Raw genomic sequence first — 21837 nt, 5'->3', positions numbered from 1 at the left:
AAACGCAAAAAATGATCTCAGACATGTTACTTTTCAATGTAAGATAATTTATATTATCATGTCATGATTATTTTAATAATTTAATACAATACAATATATATTCATGTAGAAATGTATGGATAATATAATACACTTAATGTCAGACATGTTACTTTCTAATATAAAATAATTTTTATAATCACAATTTTAATAATTTAATACAATGTACAATCATGTAAAAAAATTTAAGTTACAATATAATATGCTGTAGGTTATGTCCATATCTCAGACATGCTACTTTTTAATATAAACATATGTTATAATGTTTTTAATAACAGCTATAAAGCAACATATAAGCTTTGTATTAAAACATGTGACGTGACATGTATAAACTGTTTACTACAAGTTTAAATTCATCTTGCTGACACTTGAAGAAACTGATCACGTGAGCTCCATTAGTTCGCTCTGTATTTGCATACAGGTTAACTTTTCTCAACTTCTGTTTGTCACTGGATACTTAAAAATAAATAAATAAATACATTTAAGTCCAGGTTCTGTTTTGAAAATATGTTGGCCAATTTTTCACATCCATACTGTAGGATTAAATGTTATTTACATGGGGAATCCCACTTTTCAAGTGGAGCAGTCACGAGAGGTTGTTTCGCAGGTAGTGAACAGCCTAAAAGGCCGCGTGACATTTTTTCTTTTGGACATTTCGCCTGTTTTTTTTTTCCGTTACTTGCCGTGATGGATTTTTGAGTGGCTCGTAATTGCGGTTGTCATTTTCCCTCTATACCGTAGCCACGCGCGACAGACAGCACTGCTGAAACGAGCAGTTTACCGTGAGGCATAATGTATGCGTCCCTCGAGATCGCTCGGACACCGACTTTCTAAAACAGGTGAGGGAAGCCACTTACTCCGGGCTTGCCATGGAGATCTCTGGGAAGAAAACGGCGCTAATTTTACGTCTTTTGTTTTCTATTCAAATATATTTAAATGTTCCATCCTTTCAGTGGCGTGTCGTGCATTTGTAAATGTAAGTGCTTTGCTTTTGTGAGGAAAGAGGACAGCGAGAGAGGGCTTAGCAGGCAAAGTGCTACTTCTCGAGGCGTTCTTGTAGAACATATCACCATATTTGATCTGAGAGAGCTGAACGGCAGCATTTTAAACGCCGTGCGTTTGCATTTAGATTGGTGTTGTGCGCTCGAATACGGCTGATATTGATGAAATGGAATAGGCCTATCCTGATGTGTGTCACGGCTTTAATTCGCATAGGCCTTCTGAACATTTTATTCATTCTCTCACTGACTCGTACTTAATGGAAGCAGAAGTGCTCAGCCTTTCCAAGAAGTGTTTCTCCATCTTTCACTTTAAAATGCCAGACTCCACACAATAATAGTTCTATTTAATTTCCATTTGGAACAACATTTAGACAGAGTTCTTTCTCCATTAACACACACGTCAGAAGGTTTTAGTTCTTTGAAAGCCAGTCTTTTCTGTTTAATTTCCAAAGATTTTGAGAAATATTTTTCAAGAATTTTTTTTTTTTTTAAGTAGGCCTGTATTTTCTTCTCAAGATATTAGCATGACTAATCCTCATGTGACCCCGGACCACAAAACCAGTCATAAGCACGGAGAGTCTATATTTGTAGCAATAGCCAAAAATACATTATATGGTTCAAAATTATTGATTTTTCGTTCATGCCAAACATTATTAGGATATTAAGTAAAGATCATGTTCCATGAAGATATTTAGTAAATTTCCTACCATAAATGTATCAAAACGTAATTTTTTATTTAGTAATATGAATTGAACTTCATTTGGACAACTTTAAAGCCGAATCTTTTTTTTTTTTTTTTGCACCCTCAGATTCCAGGTTATCAAATAGTGTTATCTTAGCAAAAAAATTATACTATCCTAATAAACCATAAATCAATTGAAATCTTATTTATTCAGCTTCCAGATGGAATAGAATCTTAATTTAAAAAAAATATACTCCTATGACTGTATTTGTGGTCCAGGGTAACATAAGCTATTTATATACTGTACTACGTAGTTATAAACTGATACTTTTGAATTTCTTTTACTGGATCAATGAAGAAGAAAAAGAGCATTTTGTGTGTGGATGGTGTAAACTAGCAGGCCTAACCAGATCAAGCTTACCTGTAAAAACCCTCACATCAACATCCAATTTACGGATAACTTATACATGGCAAAATAGCATTTAGTAGCATTTTTGACAGGAACTCAAACCAAACTGCAGAAACACTTCCAGGAAAGAGCTTCAGGAATGAAAGGACGACGACTCACTTTAAATCACTGATTACCGGATCCCAAATATAAGACAGGCGTCATTTTGACAGGTATGAATAAACTATGTCAGATCTGCCTGACTGATTACACGGCTAAAGTATCAGCAACTCCGTGACAAGCATCATTTCAGATGTCTGAAATGATTAGGCCGAGCTGAAGAGAAAAGCCTCGGATGACAAAGTTAAGACTCAGCCTAAATGAAGTCTTCACTCATAAGAATAATAAAACTGGCTGCTTCTTCTCAGCATAATTATGCTCTTGAGGACTTACCAGCTATCTGAGACAGGGGAAATGCCATGACGTTTCTGTTGAAGCAATCCCTGCTTTAAAATACAGCCAAAACCAGCTTAAGGTGTTTTGGAAGTTGGCACCAGCTTTTCTAGCTTGTCCAAACTGCTGGTTGTTTTAATGCAACCTCCTGTCAACAATATGTCATATTAGCACTGATATATATATATATACCATTTAATTTTAAGTTATAATTGAGAAAACATCTCAAACAGTTTCATTACACTTTGTGTGACAAAGCCGACAGAAAATATAAGCAAACATAAATATTTAAAATGATTTTTTTTTTAAACTACAAAACTCACCAGAGGATGTGAGGCCTTGTTGGAGGTTAAATATGGAAAGAGGACATATATATAAATATAAATCAATAAGATAATTCCCTCTCAGGAATGGAAAATGCATGCATTTATGCACCACTCAAGTGGGGAGGCTCTGGAAAAGGCAGAAACACAGGATGAAATGAGTAACATTATGTAGAGGGGGGATGTTTTACATCTACCAAGAACTATGCTATAGTGAGTCAAAAGGAGTGACAATTCTGGAAAAAAGGGCCATTAAATGCAACTATATAATAAGAGGACATGGCAACACTGTTCTATCAGGAAGAATAGCAGGCACATGCTTTGTTGTCTCAGGAAAAAAAAACAGGAAAAGGCTGGTATTGACCTTTTCTTGACCAAATAAATAAATAAATCAAACAAATGAGAAAAAAAAGTGCTAGAATATTTTAGAAAATTACCATGGAATTAAAAAAAAAGCAAATAAATAGCACTCTAAATGAAATAAGGAAATTGCACATTAAATTACCCATCATAACATGACACCTTTATTACAGGACACTGAGGCAAATCAACAGATATAACAACATCTTCACAAATTTGGGAGCATTCAGGTTTCACAGTAGACTAACACTAAGTCCTGATTTAAACCAATTAAACATTATATTTCTAGAATAAGAGTCAACTGCGCCTTGTGCTTTTCAAACCTGTGTCCTGGATTGAGACCATATCATGTCTCAAACCGGCATTAACTGAATTTTGTGCTTTAAATGTGCACAGAACACCGCACACATCAATTAGATGGCAATCATCTAATATATCTCAAATACAAGTCTTTATGGAGATGGAAATGCACTGCGAATGCTCACTGACATTTGATACGCAGCCTACGGCAGATGGAAAGATCATTCCCCGAGTCTGGAATGACGCTCTGCCATAAACAATCTCTTGGAACCGTTTTCAGCACGTGGATTAGGCTACTGGCTTGACGCCATGGCTATTTTCATTTAAAAATAAATCTCGCTAGGCTCAAACATAGATAAATCTGTGTAAAGACGATCAATTCTTAAAGATGATTTCACATTAAGGTTTTGCACTGAGAAAAACTGTAAAGGAACCAACATGGGCATGCATCATTGGAGGTCAACTCCTGGTCTTCTCCATTATCAGCTCTGGACCAACAATATGTTTTTTATGAATAGCAATTTGTAGCAATCCTTGTTTTTTTTGTTTTTTTTGTGATTCAAAATCAGAAATTTCCTTCAGAAATGACACTATAGAAAAGTACATAAAGAAAAGTGTGTGCACAAATATGGACAGAAGCACACACACAAACACACACACATTTAGAAAATGTATGGCACAGAACTCATAGCAAAACCGTCCCAGACAATGGACAATTTCTAGGCATCAGTCAGAGAAACCTCACACAGAGAAGAACCACTGTGCAGATGTTCATAGTAGTCCATCAATAAATGCAAAAATTGGGTCAATTAAAGGGATGGAATGAGAAGATAATTTATCCATTATATTATATTTCTGTGCTCATTAAACCTAGCTAATATAAAATTCCAACAACCTCATATTCCAGTTAAGATTTAAGATCATATGTTAACTCATTCATCATACCTTCCAATCCTAGTTTGATGATTCTCAGCAAATATACAGTTATATATATTTTTTAATATATTTCTATTGTATAGAGGTATATATAGTAGGGCTGTCAATTTAACATCCATATAGTGTAATTCATTCTTTAAAAAATTAACACATTTAATCACCAGACTTAACCAAGAGCAAGCAGCACAGAACGACTAAAGAGTCGCTCTTTAAAAAGGACTTTTTTTTTTAGTTCAAGACGTTCAAGAAAGTGTCTTAAGACACATAAAACTGTTTTGAATGTGACACATGCTGTAAAAAAAACATACATGACATAAGAAATAATTCAACATCCAAAGACACCCATCTGGAACTTGTGTACATAAACTAAAAATTAAGAAAGGTCTGTTAGGACAGACTGATTGAATACATACTGATTGACAGACTTGACTGAAAAATGGGGGCTTTCTTTAACAAATGCTGATATACAGTACATTCAGAAAGTATTCAGACCCCCTTCACTTTTTTCCATTTTTTTATGTTGCAGCCTGATACTACAACTGTTTAAATAATAAAAAAATATTTCTCATTATTCTACACTCCTTAGACAAAGTGAAAAAAATAATTTTAGAAATGTCTGTTAATTTATTAATAATAAAAAACTGAATCACATTTACACAAGTATAAGACCCTTTGCAACAACACTTAAAGTATAGCTCAAGTGCTTTCCATTTCTCTTGATCATTGCTGAGATGTTTCTACACCTTGATTGCAGTCCACTTGCATTAACTTAAATTGATTAGACTCTATAAAACTCTCTATAATAGGCCTCACAGTTGACAATGCTATTAGAGTGAAAATAACCAAGCCATGAGGTCAAAGGAACTGCCTGCAGAGCTCAGAGCCAGGATTGTGTTGAGGCATACACTGTAAAAAAAAAAAAAAAAAAAAAAAAAAAAAGATCTGTAAAATGTACAGAAAAAAAACAGGAGCCACATGTGGTTCCCAGAATTCTATCATAGAAAATATGTTAACAACGTTTTAGGTTTTACGTTAAATTTACAGTTAAATACCGTAATTTCATTAACTGATATAATGTTAATATACCTAACTATTGAAGTACTGAACTCTGTTTTGTAACTTTGTAATACACTGAAAACTACCAAAAGCAGTTGGTAATGAGAAAGTCACGTGATGAACCAAAGTCCATCACAAGCTGCTTTTAAATAATAATACACATAGAAGGTGCACAGAGTCATTCACACAAGCACTAAACACCATCATGGTGAGACTCATTAAAATGAAATTTAGCAACATTATAAGTAACATAAAACCCTAATAAACATAACAAATAAGAAAAAATTCCCGATTAAATTTTACATAACCATTGAACAGGTTTGTACTATAGCATTTTTCACAGTTTTTTACCATTAAAATTACAGTAATTTTTTACAGTGTAGATCTGGGGAAGAATCTGAAAACATTCTGCTGCACTGAAGGTTCCCACAGTGGCTTGCATAATTCTCAGATGGAAGAGGTTTGGCACAACCAGGACTCTTCCAAGAGCTGGTCGCCCAGCCAAACTGAAATTTATGGGGAAGGGCCTTAGTAAGAAAGGTGACCAATAAATAACCCAATGGTCACTCTGACTGAGCTCCAGAGATCTTGTGTGGAGATGGGAAAAAGTTCCAGAAGGACAACCATCACTGTAGCCCTCTCCTCAGTGCAAAACACATAAAAGCCAGCCTGGAGTTTGCAAAAAAGCACCCGAAGGACCCTCAGACTCTGCTCTGATATAGCTCAATTCCAAGCATCATGTTTGAAGGAAACCAGGCACTGCTCATCACCTTTGTCATTATGAGGTACGGAGTGTAGATCAATGTGAATATATATATATTTTTTTTTACTTTTGTAGTATCAGTCTGCAACATAGCATAATTGAAAAATTGTAGGGGGTCTAAATACTTTCTGAATGCACCGTATATGTGATTAATTGCAATTTGATGAAATAATCAGCATATAGCAATTTGACTGGCATTTGAAATATTTTGGTAGCCCTAATACATGTATACGAAAAAACAAACCTAAATTAATCATTGAAACAAAGGTAGGTAGAGACAACAACATTTACATTAACATCATTTGTATAGAACCAAACTGAACAACTAGTTAACGCACAGTGACATCTCTCTTTTGGACACAACAAGAATTTACTTCCCAATATGTCTACAAAGAAGCCAATGCTGTCTGTCAGTAAACACTGTCTGTCTGTCAGTACAATAGTATATACTATGAGCCCTGTTTGCAGACCTTCTGAACAATGGAAAGGTTTATTTAGATAAGTCTAGATGGAATGGCTTTTCATCGAAATGTGCTCCATCACCACTTTTTGGTAGGTTTTAAAGTCTAGTTCAAAGATATGAATGGTGCTGTCAATTTTGAATAAAAATGGAGCAAAGTGGAACATGTTTTAATGACTCAAGTTCCTTCTTTCTCTTTTCTGATACTCAATTGTTTGGTTTCTCAGTGTGAATCAAGACCTCTGAGGACTTTAAAGTCTGTTGGGCAATCTATTGTGTGAGATTGTGAATCAGTTGGATAGTTTAAACCGCCTATTCTGAGTTTTCTTTAAAGCCCGTATTTCTGAAGCAGTTCTGACTGCCACTGCCTTTTGCGTTCTGGGAACGCCGGAGGGATCTTGATCTTTCGGAATTCTCGGATGCACTGTTTCATTTCCTCCTCCACGCTGGGCCTCTCCAGAGTCTTCCTCCGGGTCAGACCGCTTCCCACACCTTCCCTCGGACCAACCCCGCTGGTGAGGGACTGGAACAACTCGCTGTTCCTCCTCTTATCCGGCAGCTCCATCCACTGCACAGAGGAACCTTTTTTGGGCGGTCGGCCCAGAGTGAAAGTGCTCGGAGGTCGAGATACAGAGTGCAGGGCACCACATGGAGCCAGCGAGCCCCCCACAACCTCACCACGTGACACTAGGATGGGACCCCCGTCCTGGGGGGATGTGGCTTCTGAGTGGGTCTCGGAGCTGGATGTGGAGAGCTCGTTCAATGAGGCTCCGCTCTCACTGGCCTTATCCAGCAGTTTCTCGGACTTGGGCTCCTCACGCTCCAGTTTAGGGGATGCTGACTTGCAGGCTGGTCCTGGACAGATAAAGAAAAAATAGCTGATAAACCAATAGAAACCCCTAGAGGCCAATGTCAAAGTCCCACAGACTGAATTGATGAAATGCTTAGCTCCTTTGTGTTAGCGTTTGCAATAAATCACCAAATATCCATTGCTTTTTCTCTTTTCATTAGTTTTGTTATGCGTACACTGCAAAAATATCCAAACATCCTTAAAAAAAAAAAAGATGTTTACTTGATAAGCAAAAAACTGCATCAGGACTTGCTTTTTAAATCAAACTAAATGTAAGCTTACAAGACAAAAAAAAAAAAAATGCCAGCAGCACCAAATATAAACTTAAACTTTATCTTTGACTTGTTTTCTAATGCAATTTTGCTTAAGTTAATGTTACGTAAATGTAAGCTAATGAGTAAATTCAGAAATTTTAATGTACATTTCACACAAAAATGTTAATTTTCTCATCATTTACTCTGTTTGTTTGTTTTCTCAAAATATGAATCTTTTTTTGAAGAATGCGAGTAACCCAACAATTGCCGATAACCATTGACTTCCATATTATAGAAAAATTAATGTGACGGTCAATTAGCTACCAACAACCTTTTGAAGACCAACATTCTTCAAAATATCTTCTTTTGTGTTTAATATTAACAACAGTAAACAATCATACAGGTTTGGAACAATTGCAACTATATATATATATATATATATATATATATATATATATATATATATATATATATAATGGTATAATGTTCCCTACAATTTGGGACTGTGAATATAAGTCACACTAAATATAAGTACACTAAAAGGACACATGATTATTATTCATCAACCCAGAAAACTAGATTAATTCAGTATATCTGTTTTAATTCAAAACAAAACACCACCCATACTGCATTCCGTCTTAACCACAGATTTAAGGAGTCTGTGAGAGGATGTCATACATGTGTTCTCAGATAGAGGTTTTCTCAGTTCAGCCTCAAACAAAACACCAAAGCTCTTTGGCCCGGCTCAGAAACATGGAAATGTGGTCCATAAATGGTAACTGACTACATTTTAGTGCAATATCAAGGCCTCAGTGGTGATTACACACATAAGAGATATGTTCAGAGGACATAAAAGTGGTTTACACTGAACAGATTAAGACAAGTCCTGAAGTTAATGTTTTAATTCCCTCATAAGAAGTCATTTGCTGTCCAGGCTTCAGAGTTCTTTGAGATAGCTTTTATTTTCTCTGCCTGCAAAAGAGAAAATGTAGCTCATTTTGAAATAAAAATTAAGCTTTACAAATGACCAACACAACTAACTCGACTAACTACATCTAATCTCTTGTCTGTTATCTCTGTATTAGCTCATAATGATGAAATAACACATTTTTGCAGAGAATCAAGAGCAAGCTGTAACTGCATGCTTCAGCAAGTCTCTTAATGTGATGCAGAAGAGCTGCTAATTGGTGATTAAATGTAGATATGCAGGCGTAGCTGAAAACAAAGACTCCATCAGTCGCTTTTCTGGACACAGATCATTGAAGGAGACCCTCTGGGAACAGGACATCTGACCACTGGCTGGACACAGATCCCTGACCAACAGACCTCTGGGACATTGACTACGGCAGCGTAAAATCAACTGCACACCATGGTAAAACCGAAATGTATACACTATGTTTTTAACACTGATGAAAATAAAAATAGTTCAAATAGCATCTTACAGGAATAATCTGGGTTTGGTATAAGTTAAATCGGCAGCATTTAAGGCATTAGGTTAATTAACACAAAATGTAATTTTAACAGATCCCTTCTTATAAAAATTAATTTTAATGAATTTTTCCATATAATGGAAAAAATCAATCTTTTTAAAATCTTTTTTAAATACTTTTCCAATATTATAGCCAAAATACATTAACAATGTGTTATTAAACTTTTCTGAGTAAAATTAAAATTATATAAAATTTCAAAACTTTATGCTAAAGTACAGTAATGCCTAAATCTTAAAAGTTCGATTTACAACTCAAATAATATAAACTTTTAACAGACAAGGGAGAATAACTCCAGAGTATTCCTCTATTATTTACATTTGATATCCGTTTTTAAATTTTTTGAGTAATCAACATTTTAACTTAAATGCAGACAGAACATATCTTCCTTTAAAGGTACTTTGCATTTGCAACAGAAAAGGGAAAAGAAATGTAATGAGAAGTTGTGAAATCTTTTTTATACTTCTCACAATCATCATATAAATGGATTACTTGCAGGCGTCTCTGCATATTCAGATGAGGTGGGAAAAGTAACGTAAAGATCTAAAATTTGTAAAGGTGCACTTGTTGCCAGATCTAACAAGAAAAGTCAGCAGACTAGGAAAAAAATAAAATAAAAAAAATGAGCGACCCGGGTCATCAAAAAAAAAAAAAAAAAAAAAAAAAAAGAGGAGAGGATAGAAATGAGACTTACATGACAATGCTAAGGTTCTTTAATAATCATTTTCTCACTAAAATTCTTTATTCGCTTTATTATGCTATTATATATATATATATATATATATATATATATATATATATATATATATATATATATATATATATATAAACATATATATATATACACACATACATACACCAAATGTTTCTTAGTGTACTTTAATACGGTAAAGTTAGTAGAGAACATATAAAGCTAATGACAAAATTCTTTACAGGGGCCCAAACCTAAAGACCAGAATATCTTAAAAATGTCTAGATAAGACAGTAAGTCTCTTTTGTCTTGGGTTTATTAGCAACAATCTAACAACTATCCAAAACTATGTAGGAATCATATTTTCTTCAGAAACAATAAAATGATAGGTTAAAAACATTTGTTATAAACCTGAGCTTGTTGAGCAAACCCACTGACTGGGTTGAATAAAAAAACAATTTTCACCATAATTGACCGTCAGAGGACCACATGCAACCTTCATGCTGTAAATTGGGTAGCTGCATATCTGAAGCAGCAGCGTATCCATTTGCTGAGGTCAAGGGGCCTCAGATGCAGCTGTAGATAGCGTAGCGTGACCTTATTAAACCCAACAGATGTTCCCTCTACACTCCCCTGCCTTTCTGAATTAGCATGAGCACTGTCTACAGGCCTGGAACGTTCCAGAACATCTTCCATTTGGGGGCATTTTAGCTTGAATGGTCCATTGTAAAGTCATTATGTGTGACTGGGTGTTTTTTTTTTTTTTTTTTACTAATATCCTACCATTGAATAACATATGGTGAGCTGATCATTACGGCACATGTGGTGAAATGGAGGCATTTTAACAGTCTGTTCATCTTACTTGCTCCTGTTGCTTCATAATCTCTACAACAGCAATAACCATCAAGGCCTGCAGCAAACGAGCTAGCCGGGCTAATGAATGGCTTCAAATCACACACACAGACTTCCCATCTTACTTGAAAAACAATTACACATGTAGATCCACAGATGAGCTCTTACTGGTGTGTCTCACACATGAGCGGCCTGAAGGAAAACAGTAATAGCTTCTCTCTTTTGAGTAAATACAGTCTATATCAAACTGTCAGTGGGGTTAATGAAATGCATAAGAACACATAAATAAGCAGAGGTAATAACTGTACTGGCTCTACAGGCGAAAAAACGTTGCATCGTAAAACATCTCCAAACCAGGCCATGAGCTGTGACATATGGACGTAAGACTGATAAATCGTGGAATATGAGGTAAATACTAAAATACTGTCCCATAACATACAAAATTATGTCATTAATAACTCCCTTTCATGCCATTATGTCATTAATAACTCACCTTCATGCCGTTCCCAACCCGTAAGACCTCTGTTCATCTTTGGGACACAGTTTAAGTTTAATTATTTTAGATTTAGTCCGAGAGCTCTCAGTCGCTCCATTGAAACTGTATGTTCGGTCTACTGTCCATGTCCAGAAAGGTAAGAAAAACATCATCAAAGTAGTCCATGTGACATCAGAGGGTCAGTTAGAATTTTTTTAAGCATCGACAATACATTTTGGTCCATAAATAGCAAAACTTTCATGTCTGTTGTGAGAAGGTTCAAAACACAACAGTGTAGTGATATCTGGTTCGCGAACGAATCATTCGATGTAACCGGATCTTCTTGAACCAGTTCACCAAATTGAACTGAATCGTTTAAAAGGTTCACGTCTCCAATACACATTAATCCACAAATGACTTAAGCTGTTAACTTTTTTAATGTGGCTGACACTTCCTCTGAGTTCAAACAAACCAATATCCCGGAGTAATTCATTTACTCGAACAGTACACTGACTGAACTGCTGTGAAGAGAGAACTGAAGATGAACACTGAGCCGAGCCAGATAAAGAAGAACAGACTGACTCATTCTCGAGTCAAGAACCAGTTGCATCGGTTTTCGGATCACCAGTAGTTCTTTTGACAGTTCGATTCAATAAACCGGTTGAAGAAAACGATTCACCGGTTCTTTTGCGCTCGACGTAATGGCCATCATTTGTGATGATTGCCCTTGGTTCAAGCCTTCGGTTTACCTGGGCTCATAACATTAGCACAGAATCAATTCAGAATTACCAAAAGAATCAGTTCAGTTCAGACGCCCTGTGTGTCGGTCTGCTTCACACTGAATCACACATGCGCAGTATCATCAGCTCCTCGGTTCTCGAATCGGACACGTCTGACAGAAACGCTTCTTGACTTGAGAAAGAGTTAATCTTTCGTTCGTTATCTGGCTCTGCGTTCATCTTCAGTTCTCTCTTCACAGCAGTTCTGTCAGTGTACTGTTTGAGTAAATGAATTACTCCGGGATATTGGTTTGTTTGAACTCGGAGGAAGTGTCAGCCACATTAAAAAAAGTTAACAGCTTAAGTCATTTGTGGATTAATGTGTATTGGTGACGCAAACCGTTTAAAATTATTCAGTTCGATTTGGTGAACTGTTTCAAAAAGATCCGGTTACATCAAATGATTCATTCGTGAATCTGATATTCCTGATATCACAAACTGCTTTGTTTTTAACTCTCTCACAACAGACATGGAAGAGAAGACAATGATGAATAAAGTTGTAGTTTTTGCTATTTTTGGACCAAAATGTATTTTCGATGCTTCAAAACATTCTAACTGACCCTCTGATGTCACATGGACTACTTTGATGATGTTTTTCTTACCTTTCTGGACATGAACAGTATACCGAACATACAGTTCCAATGGAGGCACTGAGAGCTCTCTGATTAAATCTAAAATATCTTAAACTGTGTTCTGAAGATAAATGGGTTTGGTCTCACGGGTTTGGAACGACATGAGGGTGAGTTATTAATTACATAATTTCCATTTTTCGGTGAACTAACCCTTTAAATTCTTATAAAACTATTTTTAATTTTTAGTATAAACATGTTCTAAGACCCTAATATATATATATACATATTAGGATTGGGCTGATAAAGGATGACATCATTCGGCTTAATGATATGGCCAAAATGTATATCACGATACATTACTTAAAACTGGCAAGAACGCAGATTTCTGTGCATACAAACTTATGAAAAATTAATCAGACAAGTCTTTGACACCTCATTTAAAATCATATTATATTTTAGAAAAAAAAACAAGTTAATGTTCAGCGTTTTTTTTTATTTAGCCTTCATAAAAACAACAAATGTGAAATCATAGTCATAACTATGGGCTAGTAAATACTACCAGTCAAAAGAAAAAATTATATACTTTTATTTTATAAACATAAACATCTATTATATACTAAAACATAACTTTTATTTCAGATAAATGCTGATCTTTGGATCTTTCTATTCATCAAAGAATCCTGAAAAAAAATGTACTTTACGGTTTTAAATATTGATAATCAGCAAATGGGCATATTATAATGATTTCTGGATTATGGGACAATGAAGACTGGTGTAAAGATGCTGAAAATTCAGCTTTTATCTCAGGAATAAAATACATTTTAAGTAGTAAAAATATTTCAAAATGAAACTGTTTTTGCTGTACTTTGGATCAAATAAATGCAGGCTTGGTAAGAAGAAAGAAATATTTAAAAGAAGAAACATTAAAAACTTACTGTTCAAAAACTTTTGACTGGTAGTGGAAGCTGATTTTTCTTATAGATTGAAACAAATGTGCTTTGCAGTACAAACAGTATGAAAAGTGCTCCGAGTTGCTGCAGTGAAAAAAATATGTAGCTGGATACGGACTTAAATGCAAAGTGATTGTCTGCCAGCAGGAGGCACTGTGAGAGCGGCAGTACCAGCGGTTTCTCTAGTAACGGCTGTAATCAAAGCAGCTCCGCTTATGAACACTTCTCTATCAGATAAAATGAAAATGCCATCAAAACATTTCCGAAGACAGTCGGTTCCTGTCAGATATACATTCATATAAAACACCCGTTATATGTTTTGATTTTGAAACGTGCAGTGCTCATGTTTATTCAACAAAGTAAAATTCCACAAATAAATCAATGTATGGGAAATATTGGTAATTTATCGAAATATCGGAAATGTCTTTAAAAATCACCATTATTGAAAAAAATTATATCGCGATAAATATTAATATTGAATTATTGTCCAGCCCTAGCTGATCGACATCACGATGTTGTGGCAAAATTAAAGATGAAAGATGCAACATAATGCCAGAAGGGATCATACTTCATTAAATATATAACAAACAGTTAATTCTGCCAAAATACATAATGTATGAAAAAGTTTTGATGCTATATTATTGATAGTTTATGTTGCTAAGGGTGTTGCTCCATGATAGAACCGTTGGGTGAATGGTATTGTATGTCACAATTGTAAACTTAAACTGTAAACCTTTAAAGCAGTGCTAAAAATATATATGGTCTTTTTATAAAATACATTTTATATGTATTATACACTTAACTAAAGGATCCTGCAAGCACATTCATTTATCCCCCTTTACTCGTACTGCACAAAAAGTGGTTCAATAACATTGAATGTTACAGGGACTGATTATAGCAAATGCAGATCCCACTGTGTTCTGGTTAATTTTTATTTATTTATTTATTCCTAAAATAAGAAACATCCCAATATATCGCCTTGCTGACAGTATGGCAGTGTATCGCAACATATCGTATCGTAACCCCGGTATCGTGATACATATCGCCAGATCCTTGGCAATACACAGCCCTACTGTATATTATAATGTTAATTGTAAAAACTAAACAATATTTGCTTTTTATAATAATGTGAAACCACACATTAAGGTTGGATAATGACTGCTGAAAAATGTTAATTATCCTCCCAGCTGTCAGAATGCTGTTGGCAGAGAGACACAGGTTTATCCCTCATTCTGCCCTCGTGAAATAAAGACCAATTAGCTTTGGCAGAGACACGAGCCGCTTTAGAAGGATCCTTTCTTTTGAGAAGGATTCTTACAGACATTCCAATATGCTGAGTGAAATTACTCTTTCTTATTCTTCTTTATTTTTTATTACTGGGGTAGCACAGAACCGCCCCACCAGAATCAAGCAATATTTAGGCTATTTTATTATTTCAGCTAAAAATGAAAACTTGCATAATTCAATACTGTAGCAATAACATTTGTGTGGAAATATATATGTGTGTGTGTGTGTGTGTGTGTGTGTGTGTGTGTGTGTATATATATATATATATATATATGCATGTGAGTGTGTGTGTGTGTGTGTGTGTGTGTAATTTTAATAAAATTACTAATGTGAAAGCACTGCAAGGATGCCTCAAAAACTTTTAGCAATTGCTGGAAGATGTCTTCGAGGAATGAAACTCTGCCCCTCCCTGTGCTCATCTGTTTAGCATTTCTTGGCGCTGCCAGGCCGACACAACTGAACGCACCCTGACCTCTGCCTGGGAAGAATGGATTATTGGAGAAAGAAATAGACAAGAGGGAAAAAAACACAATGTTGAACACAATGCTGATATATCATTGAGATGCACAGAGCATTTCTGCAGAAGGAATAGAAAAGGATTGATAAAAGGCAAAAATCTGATAGGGATTTCAATAAGGCTGTAATCCCACAGGGAGTAACACAGGATTACAGGAGTCTAGCCATCAGCCGGGAGGCCAAACAGCAGGGCATGAGAACTACAGGAAGTGACCTTCAGGACTGACTTGCTCTGATAGAAATATGTTTAAGCAGAGATAATGTAATAGATTGGCGTATCTTATGATATAATCGTGATAACTGTGATAAAAGGAGCCAATCGGAGTGTGTTCCACTGGAAACTGGAAACAGACTGTGCTTTATCTAGATGTCATTGTGAAACTGATAATGCCAGAGGGACTGTAACAAAAATATATGGCAATTAAAATTCCACGCAATAAAATGTCCACTCTCTTGCACTATAATGGCAAGCCAAATACGTATTACTATATGAAATGCACAATGTATGGGATTTAAACTATCTTCCAAAAGTTACACTCATCCTGTACCATTTGTGCCACATTTGCACAGCCGCTATTATTCACTTATGAACTAGTTTAGTTTTAACTAGCAGTTAACCAAGAGATAACTGTTGTTATGTTGTTATGTAAGTGACTTACCGTGTACCGGGCCGTACCGTGTACTACACATAATTAGCATCAAAACATTGTAAACATATTGTGTGTGGTCGTGTTTCCACCATGACCACTGTCATAGAAATCTCTCTATCCTCTCTCTACTCTAACTCTCATTTCCTCTTGCAAACCTTAAATGGTTTATGCTGAAGATATTTCTGACGAGATATTTTGGTTGACACAGATGCCCATGATTTACTCTTTTCAGTTTCATCCGCCTCGCTAAGCTTGATGGAACAAACTGTAAATAATACAACTATGGTCTTGTTTTCACTCATTTTATAATGGAACACTGCGATGGATTTATTGCCAGAAATGAATATAATGAAATTTCAGTTAACTCAAGCACAGATGGGTTCTGATCAAACACCAGGGAAAAACAATGCTAAATGCAAAAATAAAATGCAACTAACCATATAATTGTACATAGAGAAGCTGCAAAAAATGAATAGGGCTATTCACCTTAAGGAAGGAAAAAATGCTCCCCATATCATTTTGATTATGTCAAAGGCTACACATCTAATCACACACACACGTCAGCATATAGATGATTTCACCACAAAATATTCCACAGTAAATTATCAGCTATTTGAATAAAGACATTTACGGTTACAAATTGTTGTACATTTTTTCTGAAAATGTTTAAAACGCATTCAAAAGGTAAATATTTTCATCTTTCTTAACAGAAATTTAGTTGATAAAGACACCTGCAAATGCATAAAACATTGTATGTAAATATATATAAATTATTAAGGAAATATTAGGCTTTGTTCCCACAATAGCCACATATAAAAATAAACCATCAATATATAACCTAAGCTTCTTTCTTATTGTAAGGCTTGCAGCCAGCTTTATTTAATGCCAGCTTCAAGGAAGATCGAAAACACGAAGGATGAAAAACAGGGAACACAACAGGAAACACAACCCCACCATTATTTGATCCACCCTTATAGCTTCGCACAGAAATGAAGAGGGAATTTACAAGGACTCAAATCTAATTGATGGCCATCTGGACAACATTAAAGAGTCGATAGAACAAATTTACAATCAACAATTAATGAAAGTAAAGATATGAAACAGAAGGACTTTGAAATTGCTGTTGGGGACGTCTGTAATAATTGTGCACAATAAGGCCAGGAGCATGTAAGTGGCCCCATGTCTTGCATCTAAAGTCAGGATCAGTGTTGGGTAAGTTGCTCTAAAAAAGTCATTCATTACTAGTTACTAATTACATCTTCAATAGTGTAATTAGATTACTGTACAAATTACTCTCTTCTAAAAGTATTTATTTACTTATTACTAATTAACCTCAACAAGTTAATGAAGGATAGACATGAAAAGGTTATTTTAGATTAGGGTCCAGTTCTCACCTTTAACTATTAACCATGACTTTTACCTTAAAATACTCCTAATTACTGCTTATTAATACTTAGTAAACTAGTTATTATGTTTAAGAATTGGGTAGGTTTAAGGATTTAGATTAAGGTTTTGCAGAATAAGACATTAATATGTGCTTTTTAAGTAATAATAAACAGCCATTATACCAGTAATATTCATGCTAATAACCAACCAGTTAACAGTGAGAATTAATATTCTTATTTACTCAAACTATTAAAGTGAGAAGGTACATAAAAAGCATGCATCTTAAGGTTAGACTTGAAATTCTGATGTTAAATCTACTATTGTATTGTGTATAAACGTTTTAGAGTCTATACACAGTATTACGTTAAATTACATAAGAAGTAACTGTAATTAAATTATAGAAAAAAAAGAAATAATTAAATAATTAAATAATTAAAAAAAAAATTCCTTACTTTACTTTTACAAGGGAAAAGTAATTAAATTACAGTAACAAATAACTAAGTAATTAGTTACACTCTACACTGGTCAGGCCAAAAACTTTGTAAGCCTAAGAAGTAGTAATGTAGGAAATGCTTCAAAGACTGGGAGAAAAAAATCTGTCTATGACTTGCTGATGTGAATGGAAACCAGCTATGTATTGGACCCCGAAATAACGTCTCTCTCTCCATGCTGTACATAAAGTATATTATATATTATTATGTAAAGTATTATATTATACACTATAATATAATATAATATTGTATTGTATTATAGTTATTATATCCAAGTTGTCTGTCTGGAATGCATAGGTTAACGTCAGTAAACGGTCATGAACTACAATTACAAGCCATTCTATAAGGTCACATTTCAGCACTTGACAAACGGATAGCTTCTCCTCTAAGTAGCATTTAAAGCACAGATACGTGTGATTGCCATATGTGCTTTTTTGGGAAACATGTGAAACAATAACGAACGATAGTAAAATTACTCATAGAAAATGCTCTTAAGCTCTAAGATCAATTGTTCTCCATGTCAAAATCTGCTTATCTGATTGCCTGTTTGTTAGAGTTTGGCACTAGCGTTATATTTTAAAAGAAAAACTCTATATTTTATTCGATATACAGTTAGGTCCATATATATTTAAACACTGACACAATTTTCATAATCTCGGCTCTGTATGCCACCAGAATAGAATTAAAATGAAACAATGAAGATTAAATTGAAGTGCAGACTTTAGGCTTTAATTCAAAGGGTTGAAAAAATATAAAACATAAAAAACTTTGGAATTACAATTTTTATACACAGAAACTCAATTATTAGGGGCTCAAATGTAATTGGACAGATATATAATCATAAATAAAATGTTCAATTTTTATATTTTGTTAAGAATCCTTTCCAGGCATTGAGTGTCTCAAGTCTGGAACTCATGGACATCACCAGAGACTGGGATTACTCCTTTGTGATGCTTTGCCAGGCCTTTACTGCAGCTGACTTCAGTTGTTATTTGTATGTGGGTCTTTCTGCCTTTAGTTTTGTCTTCAGCAAGTGAAATGAATTGAAATCAGGAGATTAACCTGGCCATTGCAGAATAATCCACTTTTTTTAGCTTCAGAAAGTCCAAGGATGTTTTTGAAGTATGTTTGGGTCATTTCTCTGTATACACTATGAAGCACCATCCAATCAACTTTGCTGCGTTTGACTGAATCTGGGCAGAGTGTATATCCCTGTGCACTTCAGAATTCATCCGGCTGCTTCTGTCTTCTGTCACGTCATCAATAAATGCAAGCTCATGCCGTCACACTGCTCCACCATGTTTCACAAATGATGCTGAATGCTTTGAATCATGAGCTGTTCCAAGCCTTCTCCATATGTTTTTCTTCCTGTCATTCTGGTACAAGCTGATCTTTCAGACGTCCAAAGAGCGCTTTTCCAGAAGTGGTCTGGCTTTTTTAGATGTTTTTTGGTAAAGTCTAATCAGGCCTTATTTGCACCTTGTGGTGAACCGTCTGTATTAACTCTTATGAATCTTCTCTTGATTGTAGACTCTGACAGTGACACGTCTACCTCCTGGAGTGTGTTCTTCTCTTGGCTGGATGTTGTGAAAGGGTTTTTCTTTACCATGAAGAGGATTCTCAGATTATCCACCACTGTTGTCCTCCGTGGACATCCAGGCCTTTTTCTGTTGCTGAGCTCACCTGTGGGATCTTTTTTTTTCTGTTGATTTACTGAAACTGTTGATTTGGCCACTCCTAATGTTCCTGCTCTCTCTCTCTGATGGATTTTTTTTGTTTTTGAAGCCGAACAATTGTCTTTTTCAATTGCATAGAGCCCCCCTTTGACTGCATGATGTGGGTTCACAGCAACAGCTTCCAAATGTGAAAGGCACACTTAGAATTAACTCCAGACCTTTTACCTGCTTAATTGATGCAGAAATAATGAACGCTTTGGAGCCCACATCTGTCCATGAAATGGCTTTTGAGTCAATTGTCCAATTACTTATTGTCCCTTGAAAAAGGGGGAGATACATTTTAGAGCTGTAATTCCTTAACCTTTCGTCCAATTGTGATGAGAATACCATCAAATTAAAGTTCAGATTGTGCACTTTAAGCCCATATTCATTATATAACTGTAACTTGAAAGTTTGAGATTTTGGTCAACATCTAAAATAAAAAAATAAAAAGAAATGTTCCTGTGTCAAAATATATATGGACCTAACTGTATGGCTTGAAAATTATCATGGAATTGCACAGAAATTATTTTCAGAGATCAGAGGATTTATCATTTTGAAACAGCAATTATCAAATTAATTAAAAATTAAATGTACAGGTGCATCTTAATAAATTAGAATGTCATGGAAAAGTCAATTTATTTCAGTAATTTTAACTCAAATTGTGAAACTTGTGTATTAAATAAATTTAGTGCACACAGACTGAACTAGTTTATGTCTTTGGTTCTTTTAATTGTGATGATTTTGGATCACATTTAACAAAACCCCACCAATTCACGATCTCAACAAATTAGAATATGGTGACATGCCAATCAGCTAATCAACTCAAAACATTTCCTGAGACTTCAAAATGGTCTCTCAGTTTGATTCACTAGGCTAAACAAGGGTGGAGAAGCTCATAGCCCAAGTTGCTTGAAGTCCAGTGTTTATTTTCCACAGTCTGTGATGATTTGGGGTGCAATGTCATCTGCTGGTGTTGGTCCAATGTTTTTTAGAGAATTAAGAATTTAAGAGAATTAAGAGAATTTAAGAATTAAGACACCCTTGGTGTATGTGGCCGAAAAATGCGACAGTCTTCGAAATGGTGCTTGAGAGCAAATAATAACTTATGAAATCATGGTGTAAATTGTCAAACTACCTCACTAGTTCTGACAAATGATGACATATCAAGAACCTGGTAAAACAGTTAATTACTGTGTTCAATTAGCATCACTCCCCTGTCTTGATCGGCCATGTTGAAGAGACTGTAGCGAGTGACTCGCGTTCATGTGTCTGTCCCCGCCCTGATTGTTAGGCAAAACGTGATTGGTTGGAGAGAGAGCGTGCTGCGATTGGTCAGTGCAACATGGGCGTTGTCTGATTGGGTTAAGTAGATGGTGGGTGGAGTCCACTAATTTGTGGATTTATCTGCACGTTGACGCTAGAAGTGTTTCAAATCCACAAATGCACAGGAACCGATCCACAAATGCGTGCAGTGATTTACAAATGCACAGACAGCGGTTCACAAATAAATGCCAGGTAGAGTTGTGTTTGTGACATTAAACACATTTGTAAATATATATATTTTTATTTGCAAATCTCATTTTATTTATTTGTGAGTTTTTTTTTTTTTTTTGTGAAACTCTTAACATTTATTTGTGAATTTGATATATTTTTGTGAATCTCGTTACATTTATTTGTGGATCATAATCTATTTATTTGGAATAATGCAACAATTCCAACCCCATATTTTTGAAGATGCTGATTTCATTTTCCAGCAGGATTTGGCACCTGCCCACACTGCCAAAAACACCAAAAGTTGGTTAAATGACCATGGTGTTGGTGTTGGTGTGCTTGACTGGCTAGCAAACTAACCAGACCTGAACCCCAGAGAGAATCTATGGAGTCTTGTCAAGAGGAAAATGAGAAACAAGAGACCAAACAATGCAGATGAGCTGAAGGCCACTGTCAAAGAAACCTGGGCTTCCAGACCACCTCAGCAGTGCCACAAACTGATCACCTCCATGCCAAGCCGAATTGAGGCAGTACTAAAGCAAAAGGTACCCCTACCAAGTATTGAGTACATGTACAGTAAATGAACATACTTTCCAGAAGGCCAACAATTCACAAAAAATTCTTAAA

At 35.2% G+C, this 21837-nt stretch overlaps 1 protein-coding gene across 1 annotated transcript in view; it reads right to left on the bottom strand.

Moving 5' to 3' along the window:
* Positions 1-3387: 3387 nt before the first annotated feature.
* The window catches only part of LOC127970970 (BTB/POZ domain-containing protein KCTD8-like), a 31736-nt gene continuing 13286 nt past the window's right edge, over positions 3388-21837 (bottom strand). Inside the window, exon 2 of the mRNA XM_052573687.1 lies at positions 3388-7616. Coding sequence (XP_052429647.1) covers positions 7090-7616 — 527 coding nt within the window. The 3' untranslated portion in view covers positions 3388-7089. The remainder of the gene's footprint in view (positions 7617-21837) is intronic.

Source organism: Carassius gibelio, chromosome B14 (genome assembly GCF_023724105.1).
Source record: "Carassius gibelio isolate Cgi1373 ecotype wild population from Czech Republic chromosome B14, carGib1.2-hapl.c, whole genome shotgun sequence".
NCBI classification, from domain to species: domain Eukaryota; kingdom Metazoa; phylum Chordata; class Actinopteri; order Cypriniformes; family Cyprinidae; genus Carassius; species Carassius gibelio.
This window is presented reverse-complemented; position numbering and strand designations above follow the sequence as displayed.